The 15,876-nt window shown below is 48.3% G+C and overlaps 3 protein-coding genes across 3 annotated transcripts in view; 1 reads left to right on the forward strand and 2 right to left on the reverse strand.

The window, feature by feature from the left end:
• EAH_00016810 (EF hand domain-containing protein, putative) overlaps positions 1 to 7,640 on the forward strand; it is a gene marked incomplete at both ends in the record, with an annotated part of 11,615 nt that extends 3,975 nt beyond the window's left edge. Inside the window, 8 exons of the mRNA XM_013397746.1 lie at positions 123 to 2,138; positions 2,511 to 2,663; positions 2,866 to 2,956; positions 3,421 to 3,584; positions 4,007 to 4,119; positions 5,283 to 5,427; positions 5,903 to 6,095; positions 6,481 to 7,640. Coding sequence (XP_013253200.1) covers positions 123 to 2,138; positions 2,511 to 2,663; positions 2,866 to 2,956; positions 3,421 to 3,584; positions 4,007 to 4,119; positions 5,283 to 5,427; positions 5,903 to 6,095; positions 6,481 to 7,640 — 4,035 coding nt within the window. The remainder of the gene's footprint in view (positions 1 to 122; positions 2,139 to 2,510; positions 2,664 to 2,865; positions 2,957 to 3,420; positions 3,585 to 4,006; positions 4,120 to 5,282; positions 5,428 to 5,902; positions 6,096 to 6,480) is intronic.
• A 335-nt stretch (positions 7,641 to 7,975) lies between these two features.
• EAH_00016820 (hypothetical protein, conserved) lies at positions 7,976 to 9,255 on the reverse strand (the record flags this gene model as incomplete). Its single annotated transcript, XM_013397747.1, has 3 exons — positions 7,976 to 8,794; positions 8,880 to 8,899; positions 9,222 to 9,255. 3 exons carry the CDS (start codon positions 9,253 to 9,255, stop codon positions 7,976 to 7,978), a joined length of 873 nt encoding a protein of 290 aa, XP_013253201.1.
• Positions 9,256 to 10,218: 963 nt separating this feature from the next.
• On the reverse strand, positions 10,219 to 12,032 carry EAH_00016830 (hypothetical protein, conserved; the record flags this gene model as incomplete). Its single annotated transcript, XM_013397748.1, has 3 exons — positions 10,219 to 10,312; positions 10,550 to 11,153; positions 11,597 to 12,032. The coding sequence occupies 3 exons, from the start codon at positions 12,030 to 12,032 to the stop codon at positions 10,219 to 10,221; spliced, it is 1,134 nt and encodes a 377-aa protein (XP_013253202.1).
• Between the last annotated feature and the right edge of the window lie 3,844 nt (positions 12,033 to 15,876).

Below are 15,876 nucleotides of genomic sequence, written 5' to 3' on the forward strand. Positions count from 1 at the left end.
AGCTGTAGGCGCTGCAGCTGTTGCTGCACATGGTGTTGCCTTTGCAGCAGGGTTGCGTGTGGTGCACTCAGTTGCTTGTGTTGCTGCTTCTGCTGCTGCTGCTGCTGCTGCTGCTGCTGCAGGTGCGGCGTCTGTTTACAGGGCACCACGGAGGGATGCCGCTGCAGTCGCGCGTTGTCTCTGCAGCAGCAAAGGAGACATTTAGTTCTTTAGGGTCTAAGCTGTCTCTTATTGGCTCAGGAGACAGAGGGAGGGGCCCCACCAGCCTTCCTGTGTCTACTGCTGCTACAGCTGCTGCAGCATCTGCTGCTGCGGGTTCTGCTGCAGCGTCAGGTGCAGGCCTTGCCAGCACTGCTGGCTCGCTCACCCCTGTAGGTGGAGACACAGCAGCAGCAACACCAGCTGCTGCTGCTGCTGTAAATGCTGCTGCTGCTGCTGCAGGCTCGCTCAAGGCTGCTGCCGCAGCCGCGGCAGCAGCAGCTGCAGCAGCGGGGGTCGCAGCAGCAACAGCAGCAGCAGGAACCCCCGCCAAACCCGTTGCGGAGGAGGCCCGCGCACAGCAGCAGCAGCAGCAGCAGCAAGGCGCAGCGGGGGTTGCTTTGCAGCAAGCAGGTGGTGCGCCTGTTGCTGCCAGTCAGGGAGAACTACTAGCAGCAGCAGCAGCGCCGGCGCAGCAGCACATTCCAGAGGCAGCAAGACCAGCAGCAACAGCACCAGGACCTGCTGCAACGGGACAAGCTGCTTCGTCTACGACAGGAGTATCCCCTGCAGCGGCAGCTCCTGCAGCAGCAGCCCCGTCACCAACAGCAGCAGCAGCAGCAGCCCCAGCAGCAGCGGCAGCAGCCCCAGCAGCAGCAACACCCCCAGCAGCAGCAGCGGGAGGCACTCAGTGCATCTCTCTCCCTTCTGTATCTCGCGGTGCTACTCCGGGGGCTAAGTTGGGGGAGCGGATTGGGATCGCTGCAGCAACAGCTGCAGCAGCACCAGCGGCAGCAGCAGCAGGAGCAGCAGCAGCAGCAGGAACGCCTGCAGCGCGAGGGACTGCTGGGGGCGCAGCTGGGGCAGCAGCACCGACGGCCGAGTCCGCCGGAGCAGCAACAACTCCAGCAGCAGCAACTCCAGCAGCAGCAGCTCCCGCAGGAGCAACTGGCACAGCAGCAGCAGCAGCAGCAGCGCCTGCAGCAGCAGCAGCAGCAGAGAGCAGCAGCAGAAACCCAGGGTCTATGAAGGTGTGCGACTTTGACCGGTCTCTGAGGCCTGACTTAGATGTTCATTTGCTGCTGAAGGGACAGCCTACGCCGCTGCATCCGCGGCAGCAACAGCAGCAGCACCAGCAGCAGCAGCAGCAGGGAGACGGAGACGCGGAGAGCCCTGCCTATGTCTCCGACTGTGGGGCTGAACTGGGGGCGCTGCCTTCTGTTGCTTCTTTATCTGGCACTTTAGGGTCTTTGATTCGGGAGCATGCAGCAAAAGAAGCGGGAGCAGCAGCAGCAGCAGCAGCAGCAGCAGCAGGAGAGCAAGATCTTCACTCATGCCCTAAGTGCCACCGCCCGCTGCTGCTGTGTCCCAGTTGCAGAGGGAGGTCTCTTCAGCTATGTTTGCTGCAGGGACAGGTGGTGATTGAGTGCAGCAACTGCAGCAACCAGCACGAAGCTGCAGCAGCAGCAACGGCGGCAGCAGCAGCAGCCTCAACAACAGCCACACTCGCAAGCGCGGCATCTGGACCCACAGCAGCGGCAGCAGCGGCAGCAGCAGCAGCAGCAGCAGTAGCAGGAGACGCGGCTTCTACACCCCACAGGACCCAGGAGGGACAGCAGCAGCAATCAGAGACAGCAGATTCTGCAGCAGCAACGGATTCCACCGTGGCTGCAGCAGGTGCGAGCAAGCCCCCCCCAAGCAGCAGCAGCAGCAGCAGCAGCAGCAGCAGCAGCAGCAGCAACAGTGGTTCTGTTGCGCGACGTGGGGTGTATACGCACTGCTGGGAGTGCAACTGGGACTTCAGCCGCAGCACAGAGCTGCTGTCTGTTGCTGAGACATCTTTAGACGGGGTCTTATTAAAGAAAGGCAAACATCTTCATCAGTGGCAGGCTCGCTTCTATGTTCTTATTGATAATATGCTCTACTATTATAAGAAAAAAGTAAGCAGCAGACACCACAAAGGAGACAGACACCACAAAGGAGACAGTAATAAAGAGACGGAGACAGAGACAGTAGAAGGCATATAATAGATGAAGCAGAGGCGAGAGACGCAATTAAAGAAACAGATAAAAGAATGTAATAAAGAGGCATATTAACAACAACAGACAAACACTTAAGGGGAGACAGAGGCAGACTAGAGCTGGAGAGAGACACAAGGAGACAGACAGGAGGAGACAACAAGAGACACACAAAAGGAGACAGACACCTGAGGGCTGAGGACTTCGCGGTAGCGGTGCCCCAGCGCTGCTCTTCCCTCCTATCTTCCGCCTGGGGCCAGGGTTTAGGGTTTAGGGTTTAGGGTTTGTGCGCAGGGCGACGCGAAGCCTCGAGGGTTTATGTTCTTAGAGGGGTGCTTCGTGGAGACGATCCCAGACGCGGGGGCCCTCAGGCCCCACGGCATTGCTATCGTACACCCCAGAGGAGACTCAGTAGCCAGGAGGGTCTTATATGCGCAGTCGGCACAGGTATGTGCTGCTGCTGCTGCTGCTGCTGCTGCTGTTGCTGCTGTTGCTGCTGTTGTTGTTGTTGCTGGTGGTGGTGGTGGCGTTGCTGCTGCTGTGCGTAGGCGCCCGTGGAGGGCGTCCGACCAGCCGTGATACGTTGTTGCTGCTGCTCTTAATGCAGCTGCTGCTGCTGCTGCTGCTGTTGCTGCTGCTGTTGCTTCAGGAGCAGCAGCAGTGGGTAGACGCCCTGCGGGCATCCACTCGCCAGCAGTCTCTGGAGCATTTCTACGAAGTGCACGAACAGCTGGGTCAAGGTAATTCTAACAGCTAGCTACGTAGCTAGCTAGCTAGCTGCCAGGCAAACACCATAGTTAGCTAGTTAGCTAGCTAGCAACACAGCAGGCAGCTAGCTAGCTAGGTATCTGTGTAGCTACCTGGCTCACCATTCAGTTGCACTAGCGCTTCGCTTATCGCGCGCGAGCTGCTTGCTGCTGCTGCTGGTGAGGTGGATGGGTATGTAGCTGGTTATGTAGCAGGCAAACAATTCTGTCTATATCAATATATAGATCTATATAGCTAGCTATCTATCCATCTAGCTAGCTAGCTATCTAGCTATCTATCATATATCCATCTACCTACCTACCTATCTACCTACCTACCTACCTACCTAGGTAGCTAGCTAGCTAGCTAACTAGCTAGCTAGCTAGCTTGCTAGGTAGCTAGCTAGCTAGTTGTGTGTAGGTATTGCGTAGATACTGAGTGCGTTGATTGCATGCAGGGAAGTTCAGCGTGGTGTATCGAGGAGTGCACAAAAAGACAGGAGAAGAGGTAGCGATTAAAGTAATTGATAAAGGAAAGATCAACAGACACGAGAAAGAGCTGCTGAGAAGCGAGATGGTTATTCTTAGACTTCTCAACCACCCTAACGTCATTCGTCTTAAGGTAACAAACATAGCACTGCTCCTGCTGCTCTTACTGCTGCTTCTCCTCCTGCTCTTACTGCTGCTGCTCCTGCTGCTCTTCCTGCTGCTGCTTCTCCACCTTTTGTTGCTGCTCTTCCTGCTGCTGCTTCTGATTCTGCTGCTGCGCGTTGTTGCTGCTGTTGCTGTTTCTGCTGCTGCGCGTTGTTGTTGTTGTTGTTGCTGCACGTTGTTTTGCTGCTGCTACTGGTGGAGTGTATGTGAAAGGACACAATATCTGCGCGGCTGTGTTGCTGTTTCGGGTGGTGCTGCTGCAGCAGCAGCAGCACTACCTGGTGCTGCGGCTGCATCTGCTGTTGCTGCTGCCAATGGTGCTGCAACAGCAACAGCAGCAACAGCAGCAGCAGGGTGGGGTTTGTTTGAGAATGAATGCGTTTGCTTCAGGAGATGGTCGATACAAAGGAGACACTTTATATCGTCATGGAGCTCGTCAGGGGGGGAGAGCTCTTCGATTTAATTCACGCCAACCACCACCTCCCAGAGGTCCACGTCAACAGGTCTGCTGCTGCTGTTGCTGCTGCTGCTGATTCTGCTGCTGCTGCTGATTCTGCTGCTGCTCCTTCTGCTGCCTCTGCTGTTGCTGCTGAAGCTGGTGCTGCTTCTGCTGCTGCTAGAGTTGGTTCTGCTTCTGCTAGAGTTGCTGCTGCTGCTGCAAGAGTTGCTGCTGCGGTTTGTTTGTTTTATTGTAGCTGTCTCCTCCTATATATGTTTTTAGTGTAGCTGTATCTCCTCTTATCTGTGTCTTGCCTCTCTATATTTGAGTATATCTCTGTCTCTTTCTGTCTGCTGCTGTCTCTGTTTATTTTTTTAAATAGCTTTGAAGGAGACACAATATATATACATACATATATACATATATATACATATATATATATATATATATTTGTGTGGGGTGTATACAGGATAGTATCTCAGCTGCTGTCTACAGTATTTTATTTACACAAGTGTGGAATCATCCATAGAGATTTAAAACCTGAGAATATATTATTAACAGACAAAACAGAAAACGCTACCATCAAACTCGCAGACTTCGGCCTCTCTACGCTCTGCGGCCCAAACGAATTCCTTCATCAGCCCTGCGGCACACTCGCGTAAACATACACTCACTGCTCTTATTATCCTCCTGCTGCTGCTGATCCTGCTGCTGCTGATCCTCCTGCTGCTGCTCATCCTTATCCTGCTCATCCTGCTGCTGCTGATCCTGTTGCTACTGCTGATCCTGCTGCTGCTGATTTTGGTGCTGCTGCTGGTCCTGCTGCTGCTAATTTTGGTGCTGCTGCTGATCCTGCTGCTGCTGCTGATCCTGCTGCTGCTGCTGATTTTGGTGTTGCTGCTGCTGCTGCTGATCCTGGTGCTGATGATGATTATGATGGTGGTGCTGCTGTTGTTACTGCTGCTGCTGCTAGTACTGCTGCTTTTCCTTGCCCTGCTTTTTGTACTGCTGGCTTCAGTGCTGCAGCTGATGCGAATGATGCTAGCTGCTGCTGCTTCTTGTGCTGCTTGTGCTGCTTGTGCTGCTGGTGCTTGTATGCTTTGATACTGTTTCTAATGAGCCGTTTCTTTCTCTGGGTTAATCCATTGTATCTTTTTTGAACCACATTTAGGGTCTAGGGTCTAGGGTCTAGGGTTTAGGGTTTAGGGTTTAGGGTTTGCGGTTTAGGTACGTTGCACCTGAGGTATTATCTCTTGAGGGATACAATCAACAAGCAGACCTCTGGTCTGTTGGTGTTATTACTTATCTTTTGCTGCGGGGGCGTCTGCCCTTCCCTATAAATAAACACTTAGGTTCTCCTCACTTCCATCAGGTACACCCTAAACCCTAAACCCTAGTGTTGCCCCTGAAAACCAAACAGGCATCAGCAATACGCTACCTGCTAACTTCATAGCACCACTGCGGATCTGCTTTCTTCTTCAGCTAGGGTTTAGGGTTTAGGGTTTATTGCTGTCTGTTTATGTGGGGTGTATTATTAGGGTTTATGCTTATCTGTTTAGTATATTTTTTATTTCATTTTTTTAAGGCTTTGTTTGTATAGGGTGTATGGTGGTGCATGCAGCAGAATCTCTTCTCTGAGTTAGTGTTTCTTTACTATATAAGGGGTGTATATATATAATATATATATACATATAATATATATATATATATATATATATATATGTTTGTATGGTGTATCTATATATATATGTATCTTTTAAGAGTTCTTTTCTTGCGTGTTTCTGTTTTAAGCTTTTTATAGCTAATACCAAGTGCGGGGTGTGGGGTGTGGGGTGTGGGGTGTACAGACATATCCTTTGTCTTTTGATGGGCCTTTATGGCGCCCGGTCAGCAGCAGCGCGAAGGATTTAATAACGAAAATGCTGTCTCCTATTCCTCAGCAAAGAATTACAGTAGAGGAGGCGCTGCAGCATATATGGATCCGCAACCCCACAGCAGTTATTAATGAAGCAAATAAAACTGATCCATTTGATCATATCAGTCAGCTGCTGCTGCTGCTGCTGCTGCTCATGCTGCTGCTGCTGCTGCTCATGCTGCTGCTGCTGCTGCTGCTGCTGCTCATGCTGCTGCTGCTCATGCTGCTGCTGCTGATGGCCCTGTTGTTGCTGCTGCTCTTGATGGTGGTGCTGTTGCTGTTGCTGCTGCTGCTGCTGCTCCTGGTGATGGCACTGTTGTTGTTGCTGCTGCTGATGGTGGTGGCGCTGTTGTTGTTGCTGCTGCTGGATGCGATGCTGCAGCCGCTGCTGCTGGGCTTTGGCTGCTGCTGAGGGGGTATTTTTTTATTTGTTTTGTTTAGTCTTTGGGCAGTGCTTGGGTCAACGTGCTGCTCTTTTTGCTGCTGCTGCTGCTGCTGCTGTGCTTGCAGATCCTAGTGTACAGCCAATTGACCCGCATGCACTTGCTGCAGCTGATGGGGCCTCAACGTTTACTATCCCCAACGCCCATAACAGGCTGGCGCAGCAGCGAGCGCAGCAGCAGCAAGCCAAGACTGCCGCTGCTGCTGCACCTGCTGCTGTTGCTGCTGCTGCCGCTCCGGCAGCAGCAGCAGCTGCTGCTGCCGCCCCTGCGGCCGTCAGAGCAACAGCAGATGCACACGAAAAAGATTCAACTGGGGCAGTACCAGCAGATGCTGCAAAGGTTGCTGCAGCAACTGCAGCAACAGCAGCAACAGCAGCAACGCATGGGGCTCTTGCTGCAGCCAACGCCGGCAGCACGCTGGCCCAGCCAGCAGCAGCAGCAGCAACTGCTGCTGCTGCTGCAACAGACGCTACGAAGGCCGCGGCCTCAGCAGCACAGCCAGCAGCAGCGGAAGAGAACAGCAAAACCAAACAGCCGCAGGCAGCCCAGCCGCAGGGAGCAGCAGCAGCAACAGCAGCAGCAGCAGTAGCAGGAGAGCAGCACGAAGCACCTGCTGCTGATAGGCATACCCCAGCGACTGCGGCTCCTGCTGCTGGCGTTGCTGCGGAGACCGCAGCAACTGCAAAGGAGACAGCGAAAGCAGCAGCAGCGGCAGCGCACTCAGCAGCAGCAGTGGCACAGGCTGCTGCTGCTGCAGCTGCGTTGCATGCAGCAGCAACAGACGAGGCCTTTGCTGCAGTGCAGCGGGGGCCTAGCGGCGATAGTGTGGGGCGAAAGCCTCATCAGCCTGAGCAGCAGCAGCAGCAGCAACAACAGCAGCAGCAGCAGCAACAGCAGCAACAGCAGCAGCAGCAGCAGCATCACGTTCCAGGCGTGGCCCCAGTTCGGGGTGCAGCAGCAGCTTCATTAACAACCCCTGCAGCCACCGGGGGCTCTACACCTATGAGTGCTACTGCTGCTACTACTGCAGCAGCAGCAGCAGCAGCAGCGACAGCGGCAGCACTACAAACATCAACGGCAGCGGCAGCAACACATGCAGCAACACCAACAGCAGCAGCAGCAACTGCAGCAGCAACTGCAGCAACAGCAGCAGCGACATCTACGCAATCCACTGCTGCTGCTGCTGCTACTCTATCCCCTCAAAACACCAAAAAAGCAGACCCCTGAAGCGCTGCAGCTGCAGCAGCAGCTGCTGCAGCTGCTGCTGCCACTGGGAAGGGATGGAACGATATGCCCCCTGCAGCTTTGCGCACCTGGCGCTAGGGTTTAGGGTTTTCATTTGCAGTCAAGGGTTTAGGGTTTACAGTCTAGAGTGAAGAATTTCGGGTTTGAGGGTTTAGGGTTAGCAGTCTATAGAGTGAAGGGTTTAGGGTTTAGGGTTTGAAAGGTGTACTCAGGTGTACAGGGGTTTCACAGTTCTTTAGCGGTTGTATTAAAATGGCTGCAGGCAGCAGCAAAGCCCCGCTGCTATTGCAGCAGCAGCGGCAGCAGCAGGCAGCAAGTCAGTGGTGAGCATCAGCAGCAGCAGCATCATCATCATCAGCAGCAGCAGCAGCAGGATTGTCTTTTATTCTAAAGACAATACGGCCTTCTTGAGGGGAGAGAGGGTTTGTCTGCAAGACAACAAAGTCGTGAAGGTGCACATACACCCGATTAATGCGCAGCTTGCCACTAAGAGAGCACATTATCATTTTGTCTCTAAGGCCCAAAGGGGCCTCTAAGGTGTCTCCAAATACAGGAGACAGCCCTGCTGCTGCTGCTGCAGCTGCTGCTGCTGACTCCAGCTGCACCTTAAACCGGCCCCCAGGTAGACAAGCCACTACACGACCTGCAAGACTAAGGCAATCCTTCTCCCTCTTGCTGCTGCCGTTGCTGCTACTACTGCTGCTGCTGCTACTGCTGCTCTGCTGCTGCTCCTTCTGACCGCGCTGTCTGCGTCTCGATGCGCCGCGCGTAGGGCTGGAAGCCCCTCCTTTGGCGAACACCGGAGGTGCCACTCTATGGGGCCCCCTAGGGGCCCCCATGGGGGCCCCTAGGGGCCCACCCCCTTGGGGGCCCCCACATTCTGACTTGAAGCAGCGAGGGTACACAGCCAGATTGATGAAACTCAGCGCCTTAGGTGAGGGGCCCCCTCCAGGGGGCCCCCCGAGGTACTTAGAAAAGGGTAGGGGGGCCCCCCATATTAAAGACCCAGGGCAAGCGCGGGGGGGGCCCCTTGGGTTCTGGTGTAGGGGGGGCCCCCTATTAGGAGTTGTCTGCTGCAGCGAGAGAGCACAGCAAGATAGTAACGGATTGATAAGGATTGAAATAATAAGAAAATGCTGTATTAGAAACACAAGCAGACAAACCCCAAGAAGGGGGGCCCCCATAGTTGTTCGAGGGGCCCCCCTGCATGTGGATGCTTACTTTCACTGAAGTTCTAGACCCTAAGACGTTTAATTTCATAAACCCTAAACCCTAAACCCTAAACTGGTTCAAGAACCACTGCTTTCTGTTGCTGCTTCCTCGCCTCAGGGGGCCCCCAAAGATCGATAGGGGGGCCCCCAACTGATGTGGAGGGGGCCCTCTGGGCCCTCCCCACGAGAAACCCTAAACCCTAAACCCTAGAACTCAAGAACTGAAGTTTGAGTTTTGAGAGGGTTTTTTTTTGGGTTGTGTGCGTCTTCAGCTTACAATGCTATTGGTTACTCTAAACCCTAACCCTCAACACTAAACCCTAAACCCTAAACCCTAAACCCTAAAACATACACGACGAGATTGAGCCGTCAAAGCCTGCAAGCATGTGACTTTTAGCTGTTCCTTTTGAATCAGAGAAAAGAGATGAAGATGGGGTGTATGTGCAGCAACAAATGCGGTGTACACACAACAAAACTGCTAGCTTGTTTATTATTGCTGCCAGCACAGATAGATAGAGTTCTGAAGGAGTAAACCCTTTGTCTTCTCGCTTTTTATTAGAAGAGATGCGAGTGCTGATGCTGCAGTTGTTCGTTTAAAGAAGAGACAGCCGCAGCTACTTCAAGCAGCAGCAGCTGCGGTGTACAGACAGACAGCCTCCTTCTTGCTGCTGCTTCTTATATAAGGGGCTCTATGCATATCTACTAACTCAATCTATAAGCGCTGAACTCAGTAATATAATCCTTATTCAAACTGACGCTTTAAAAGGACTGTCTCCATTAACTCTGTCTCCTTTTAACAGAAAGAGAGACAGAGAGACAGAGAGACAGACAAGTCTTCTTCTATCTTTGAGGGCCCTTTACTTCATCACCACCCGCAGACCCTCAGTGCCTTAATGGCGTTACACTACTCTTTCTTCAGAGTAGCTTGATGCATCTATATATATATATATGTATATATGTTGTATATATAATATATTAATTGTGTTGTTGATTATATATAGCGCTTCTACATGCAGACGACGCTTAGACAAAGTCCAGCAAAAACCCAAATGCACCGCCTCCATGCATAAAAAGCAGCGGCGGCCCTTCCCCTTGAACTCTAGCTAGCTGTAGCTAGCCACAGCTAGCTGTAGACAGCCATAGCTAGCTGTAGCTAGCCACAGCTAGCTGCAGCTAGCCATAGCTAGCTGTAGATAACCATAGCTAGCTGTAGCTAGCCACCGCTAGCTGTTGCCAACCATAGTTAGCTGTAGCTAGCTGTAGTTGGGCATAGCTGGCTGTAGCTAGCAACAGCTAGCTGTAGCTAGCTAGGAATGGAGACAGAAGTAGTGGTGTTGCTGCAGGATTAATCAATCCTCTAGCCAGTCCGCAGCATTCGCCCCAACAACGCGGTAAGGAGCCCCCTGCAGCGACTCCTCTTCGCCTTCAATGCTAAACGCCTCCCTGAAGAAGAAGTGCGCGTCAAGCAGCAGCAAAGGAGACAGCAAAAGGAGACACCACAAAAAGACACAAAAAAGAGACAGTTCAGCACAAGAAATAAATGCTGCTTTTCCAGCTGCATCTCAGGATCACGCTACCTGCACACCGTAAAAGCAACAGCAGCAGCAGCAGCAGCAGCAGCAGCAGCAGCAGCAGCAGCAACAGCGGCAGGAACAGCAGCACGTGTGGATAAAAGCTTACAGATCGGAGAGTCTGCTGGCTTGGCTGCTGACGCTTGCGTTATCTTGTGGTTTACTCGTTTGTTGTTCTTGTTGAGTTGTGGGTGTGCTTGTTTGCTGCTGCGTTTTGTTGTCTCCGTCTTCTGCTTCGTTTGCTTCTATCCACTCTAAGGGGTTGTCTTTGTCTCCTGGTTTGTCATAGCTATCAGGATTTTCTCTAAGTTCTTCTAGCTGTCGCAGCAGCTCTTGGTTTTGCTGCTTAATTTGCTCTAACTTTTGTTGTACTTTCTCTGTCTCCTCTTGTGTTGGTAATACACGAGAGAGGGCCCCAGGTGTCTCCTGGAGGAGACAGAGTAGAGCATCTCTGATGATACGCAGTTTATTATTTCTTATCTTATATTTCTCAGCCCTTTCTCTTAAAACAATCTCCTTCTTCTCTCTAAATGCTTCAAACTGGTCTGCAATTGCACTCGGCGACTTCAGCTGTAGCTTCAATAGAGACAAATATAATTCAGATAAAGCAATACCGCAGTTTGTTAAGTCTTCATTAAATAAATATGTTGTCTCCTCTTGTTCTTCTTCTGTCATTCTTGAGACAAACTTCTCTAACTCTTGTAAACGCATATCTAATCAATCCACATCAAACAAACAAACAAACAAACAAAACACAAAATATCATTAAGCAATGCATGCAACAACAACAACCCCACCAATAAACACACACATATACATGCATATATATATATATATTTATACAGAACGAGAGAGAGGGAGAGACAAAAAAAGAGACAGACAAACGCACCTATACGCATACATATACACACAAATACAGAGAGAGAGAGAGAGAGAGAGACAGAGACAGAGACAGAGACAGATATATATATATATATATATATATATATATATATATATACAGATAGAGAGACAGAGAGAGAGAGATAAACAGAGAGATAGAAAGAAAAAGAAAGAAAGAACAATTCATATTGTTGCCTCAGGACAAACAGGCGAATCAATAAACCCTAAGCTCTAAACCCTAAACCCTAAACCCTAAACCCTAGTGATGAGATACCGAGGTCTTTTTTATCTTCTTCTGCTGCTTCGGAGCTGCTTTCGCTGATGCTTGATTCTCCTCCTTCAATATCTCTGAGTCTGTCTTTCTTTGTCTCTTCTTCTTCTTCATCATCAGATGGAGGTGTTAATGTCTCTTCTTGTTCTTCTAGTTTTTTTTGTAGATCTGTATAGTAACTATGCATACCAACAGCCATACTGCTTTTTGTTCTTAACAACTGTCTCTTCTTTTCTTGCGTTGCTTCTTGTTGTAGGGTCCAGTCTAATAGCTTTGACATATCTCCTCCTGCTAATGCTTGAAGCGATGCTTTTTTATTTTGATTTTCTTCTTCTAATCGAGAGAAAGCTAAGCCTAAACGAAGTGCAAACTCTATAAAAGAACCAGGAATAACATCAAGCCTGAGGTGTACAACAGCGAGTCCTAAGGCTTCTCCCATGACTTTAAGAAAGTAAATACGTTCTTCATAATTAATACTTTTTTCTCTTTGTCTGAATAATCTAGCAAATCTTCCTGTCCTTTTTGCTGCTACAAGTTGTATTGATTGCTCTGTATCATTAAATATAACAACAGGCTCTCTAGCTCTTCTCTTTTCAGATAATCGCGAGAAAAACCTAAACACTTGTCCTATAAACGGAACCCAGAAGAAGCTCCTCGTCGCTCGGACATTATCAAAGTATGCAAATACTAAATTTACACCGACTTCAAACACAAAAAATATTACAGGCACTCCTATAAAACCCAACAGCACTGCGTTTATCAAACCAGAGAAACGTGCTCCCAGCAGCAACTGCAAACAAACACAAACAAATCAAAAACATAAAAATAAATAAATATGTATATATATATTTATTTATTTATTTAAATAAACAAATAAATAGATGGAAGTGCAGATGTGAGCATATACACAACAAGCAGACGAATAAATAAAAGAGCAGCAGCGGCAGTAGCAGTAGCAGCGGCAGCAACAACAGCAGCGGGAGCAGCAGCAGCAGCAGCAGCAGCAGCAGCAGCAGCATACTCCCATGGTGCAGGAGGCAATGGTCCAGATAGCCATGCTGTGGTTTTCGAGTCTGTCGAGGGTAGAGTAACTCCTGTGCAAAACAAGAAAATAAAACAGAGACAGCAAAGCCCTTCTCCTCAACTCTGCAGCTTCAGTGTCTCCAGAGACACCCTAAAGAAGAGACAGAGGAGACAGCATGGCTGCGCTGCAGGAAAGAGACAGCAGACATGAAAACCAGCAGCAGCACACCGCAAAGACCCAGACAGAGAGACAGAGAAAGACAGAGATGGAGAGAAAGAGAGAAGATACATATATATATATATATATTATATATATTATATATATAGCTAGAGAGACATAGACAAGGACAGTCAGAGACAGAAGGAGACAGAAAGAGACACAACAATATAGAGGTATACCGCGAGGGACAGCAAAATACAGCGAAGGAGATAGAGGAAGCGAAGAAGAAAGAGAGTGAACAGAGAGGTAAAGAAGAAGAGACAGACAGCGAAACGTCTTCAGGATGTATACCAGAAAAGGAGACAGTATCTGCATGTGACGCACCTCTTATCGAAGGGCTGACACCGTAAATGGAGAATATTGAAGGCAATAGCAATAGCAGTAGCAACCGTAATACTAGCAGCAGAGAGAGTGCTTGTACCGAAGAGAAGAATAGAAGAGACAACAAGAACAGAGAGTTTGCGAGCAAAGACAACTGTCTCCCAATACCAATATTCACGAACAAATCCGTTATGAAGAAACCCATACTTAAGACGTGTCTCCTTGCTGTTAAGATTCTTACGATTAACATACAGCACAAGAAATGCACCTAAGGGAATGCCTATACTCCATAGTAGAAGACCTGCTAATCCTAAGACAAAGAATTTAAAATAATCGCTTGAAGGAGACAGTACACATTCAACACTCATAGCAGAAGTTAAGAAATATCTTCTCCCGTGTTCTTCACCAAAGTCTATGGCTTTACATTCAAGGAGACTCAGCATATATCGGGTGGTAGATGTATATATAAAAAAGGAGACAGTAACATAAATAGGAGTCATATCTTCAAAGAACTTATATGCACGTCTCCAAGCAGATTCTCCTGGTAAGGGGACATATCTAAACATCATAAAGAGACGATCTTCCTCCAACTTATCTCTTAATTGTTCTGTTAGACCAACTAAATCAAACCGAATTGTTTGCTGCAGTACACCGAGCTTCCGTTGAGTACTATGACGATAGTAATGTTTAACTCTAGAGACGAAGATAAACATAATAAGAGTAGCAGCAAGAGGCAAAAAGATAGGCAAAAAAGCATAGAATAGACGAGTAAAGAAAAAAGAATCTCCATAAGATAATGCTAGAGCCTCACGTAATACACAATCTACAGACGTCCAGTGCGTCTTCTGAGAAGAAGATATCTGTTGAGCAACATCTGATTGAAGTCTGTACAGCCAGCTTGGTAGTTCAATTTGTTCAAGATCAACAACAGATAAGACCCACATACAAGTAACAAAGTTTGAAGCAATTTTAATAACAATAGAGTGTATAGAGCGTCTATTAAACCCCGCAGCAACATTCATATAAGCCATTGCAATATTAAACAATAATAAACATAAATAATACAATATACAAAGAGTTATATTAGCTCCTGTTGAAGGACATTGCGTACATATCTCCTCATGATCAAAAGTATTTGTATAACCTGGTTTACATTCACTACATAAAAAGTCAGCCATTGTCTCTATACAACTCCCGTGCTCTTGACATGCACTAGAGACAGGACATTTAATAAAATACCAGTCTCCTGGATCTTCAAGCTCTTCTCTGAGTTGTACTAAGAAGAAACCAGCTTTAGGATAGGGTTTAATATGATCTTTGCTGCTAATAGAAACAGTTGTGGGATCCTTTAAAAGATTTTCTCTTGCATCTTCTGATAAACCTCCTAAACATGTTGCTCCTGCAGGGCATTCATGACAACTACCAGCAGCAAAGTATGTCCCTGCCTCACAGAAGCACTGACTCTGATCTTGCATACCCTGTAAGCTTGTTGAATGGCTGCCGCATAAACCATTACAGTTCGCGTCTTGGACAGATGTTTTATATGAACCAGCAGCACAAGCTGCACACTTCTTCCCGCCCATCTCGTCGTAACCGCGAAAGGCAAAACCCTTGTCGCACAAACCTTCATCAACGCACACCAAAATAGATATATATATATAGATGTAGATATGCTTATATATATATATATATTATATATATATGTGTGTGTGTACATATTTATATATATATATATATGTGTGTGTGTGTGTACATATGTATATATATATATATGTAGAGAGAGAGAGAGAAAAACAGAAACAGAGAGACAGACAAGGAAACAGAGAGGCAGACAAATAAGCAAAGGGACAGAGACAGAAGCACAGACAGATACAAACGCACAGCCAGACACAGAAAAACAAAGAGCCAAGAGACAGAAAAAACAGACTGAGACAGAGAGAGACAGAGACAGAGAAGGAGACAGCAGCAGAGAGATAGAGACTGCAAGTGATTAGGAGTTTGTTTCTCACAGTCATTAGGGCTTGAGGGGGTATCAAACCCTGCAGTGATGCGGGTATGGCTTGGGCAAGGTACTGGTGGGGCTGGCATAGAGCCCCCCACACAAGAGGGTTCATCTGTGCATGCAACACTGCCTCCTGGGCAATACTTTCTGGGGTCTCTGCATGCAGTACATTGTTTAAGTTCATCACTATAATAATATCCACCATTACAAAGACATTGAGACGCTGAAGTAGCACCTGTAGTAGTTGTCCCTGAGTTATCGTTACAAGACCGACAAAATGTATTACCAATAGTATCTTTATAAGTATTAATAGGACATTCTAAGCAATTCTTATATTCTTCTGCTGCATTAGAGACAGGTAAATAATATCCAGCACCACACATACACTCCGATGCAGACTTTGCTCCTTCTTCTGCTGTTGTCATATTACTCGGGCATCGCACCTTCGTCTTCTCTACCCCTTCTTCTTTATCATAGCCACCCGGACAGTAAAATCCCTTGGGGCAGGTCTATAACAAATAAACATCACAAGTCTTTATACTATCATTATTATTATTATTATTATTATTGTTGTTGTTGTTGTTGTTGTTGTTGTTGTTGTTGTTGTTGTTGTTGTTATTGTTCTGGTTTTATTGTTATTTTCTTATTATTGTTATTATTATTTTGTAGTAAGTACAACAACAACAACCAACAGAGTCATGCGAACCGTCATAATAA

The sequence above is a fragment of the Eimeria acervulina genome, genomic scaffold (assembly GCF_000499425.1).
Source record: "Eimeria acervulina Houghton genomic scaffold, Eah_scaff106, whole genome shotgun sequence".
Taxonomy (NCBI): domain Eukaryota; phylum Apicomplexa; class Conoidasida; order Eucoccidiorida; family Eimeriidae; genus Eimeria; species Eimeria acervulina.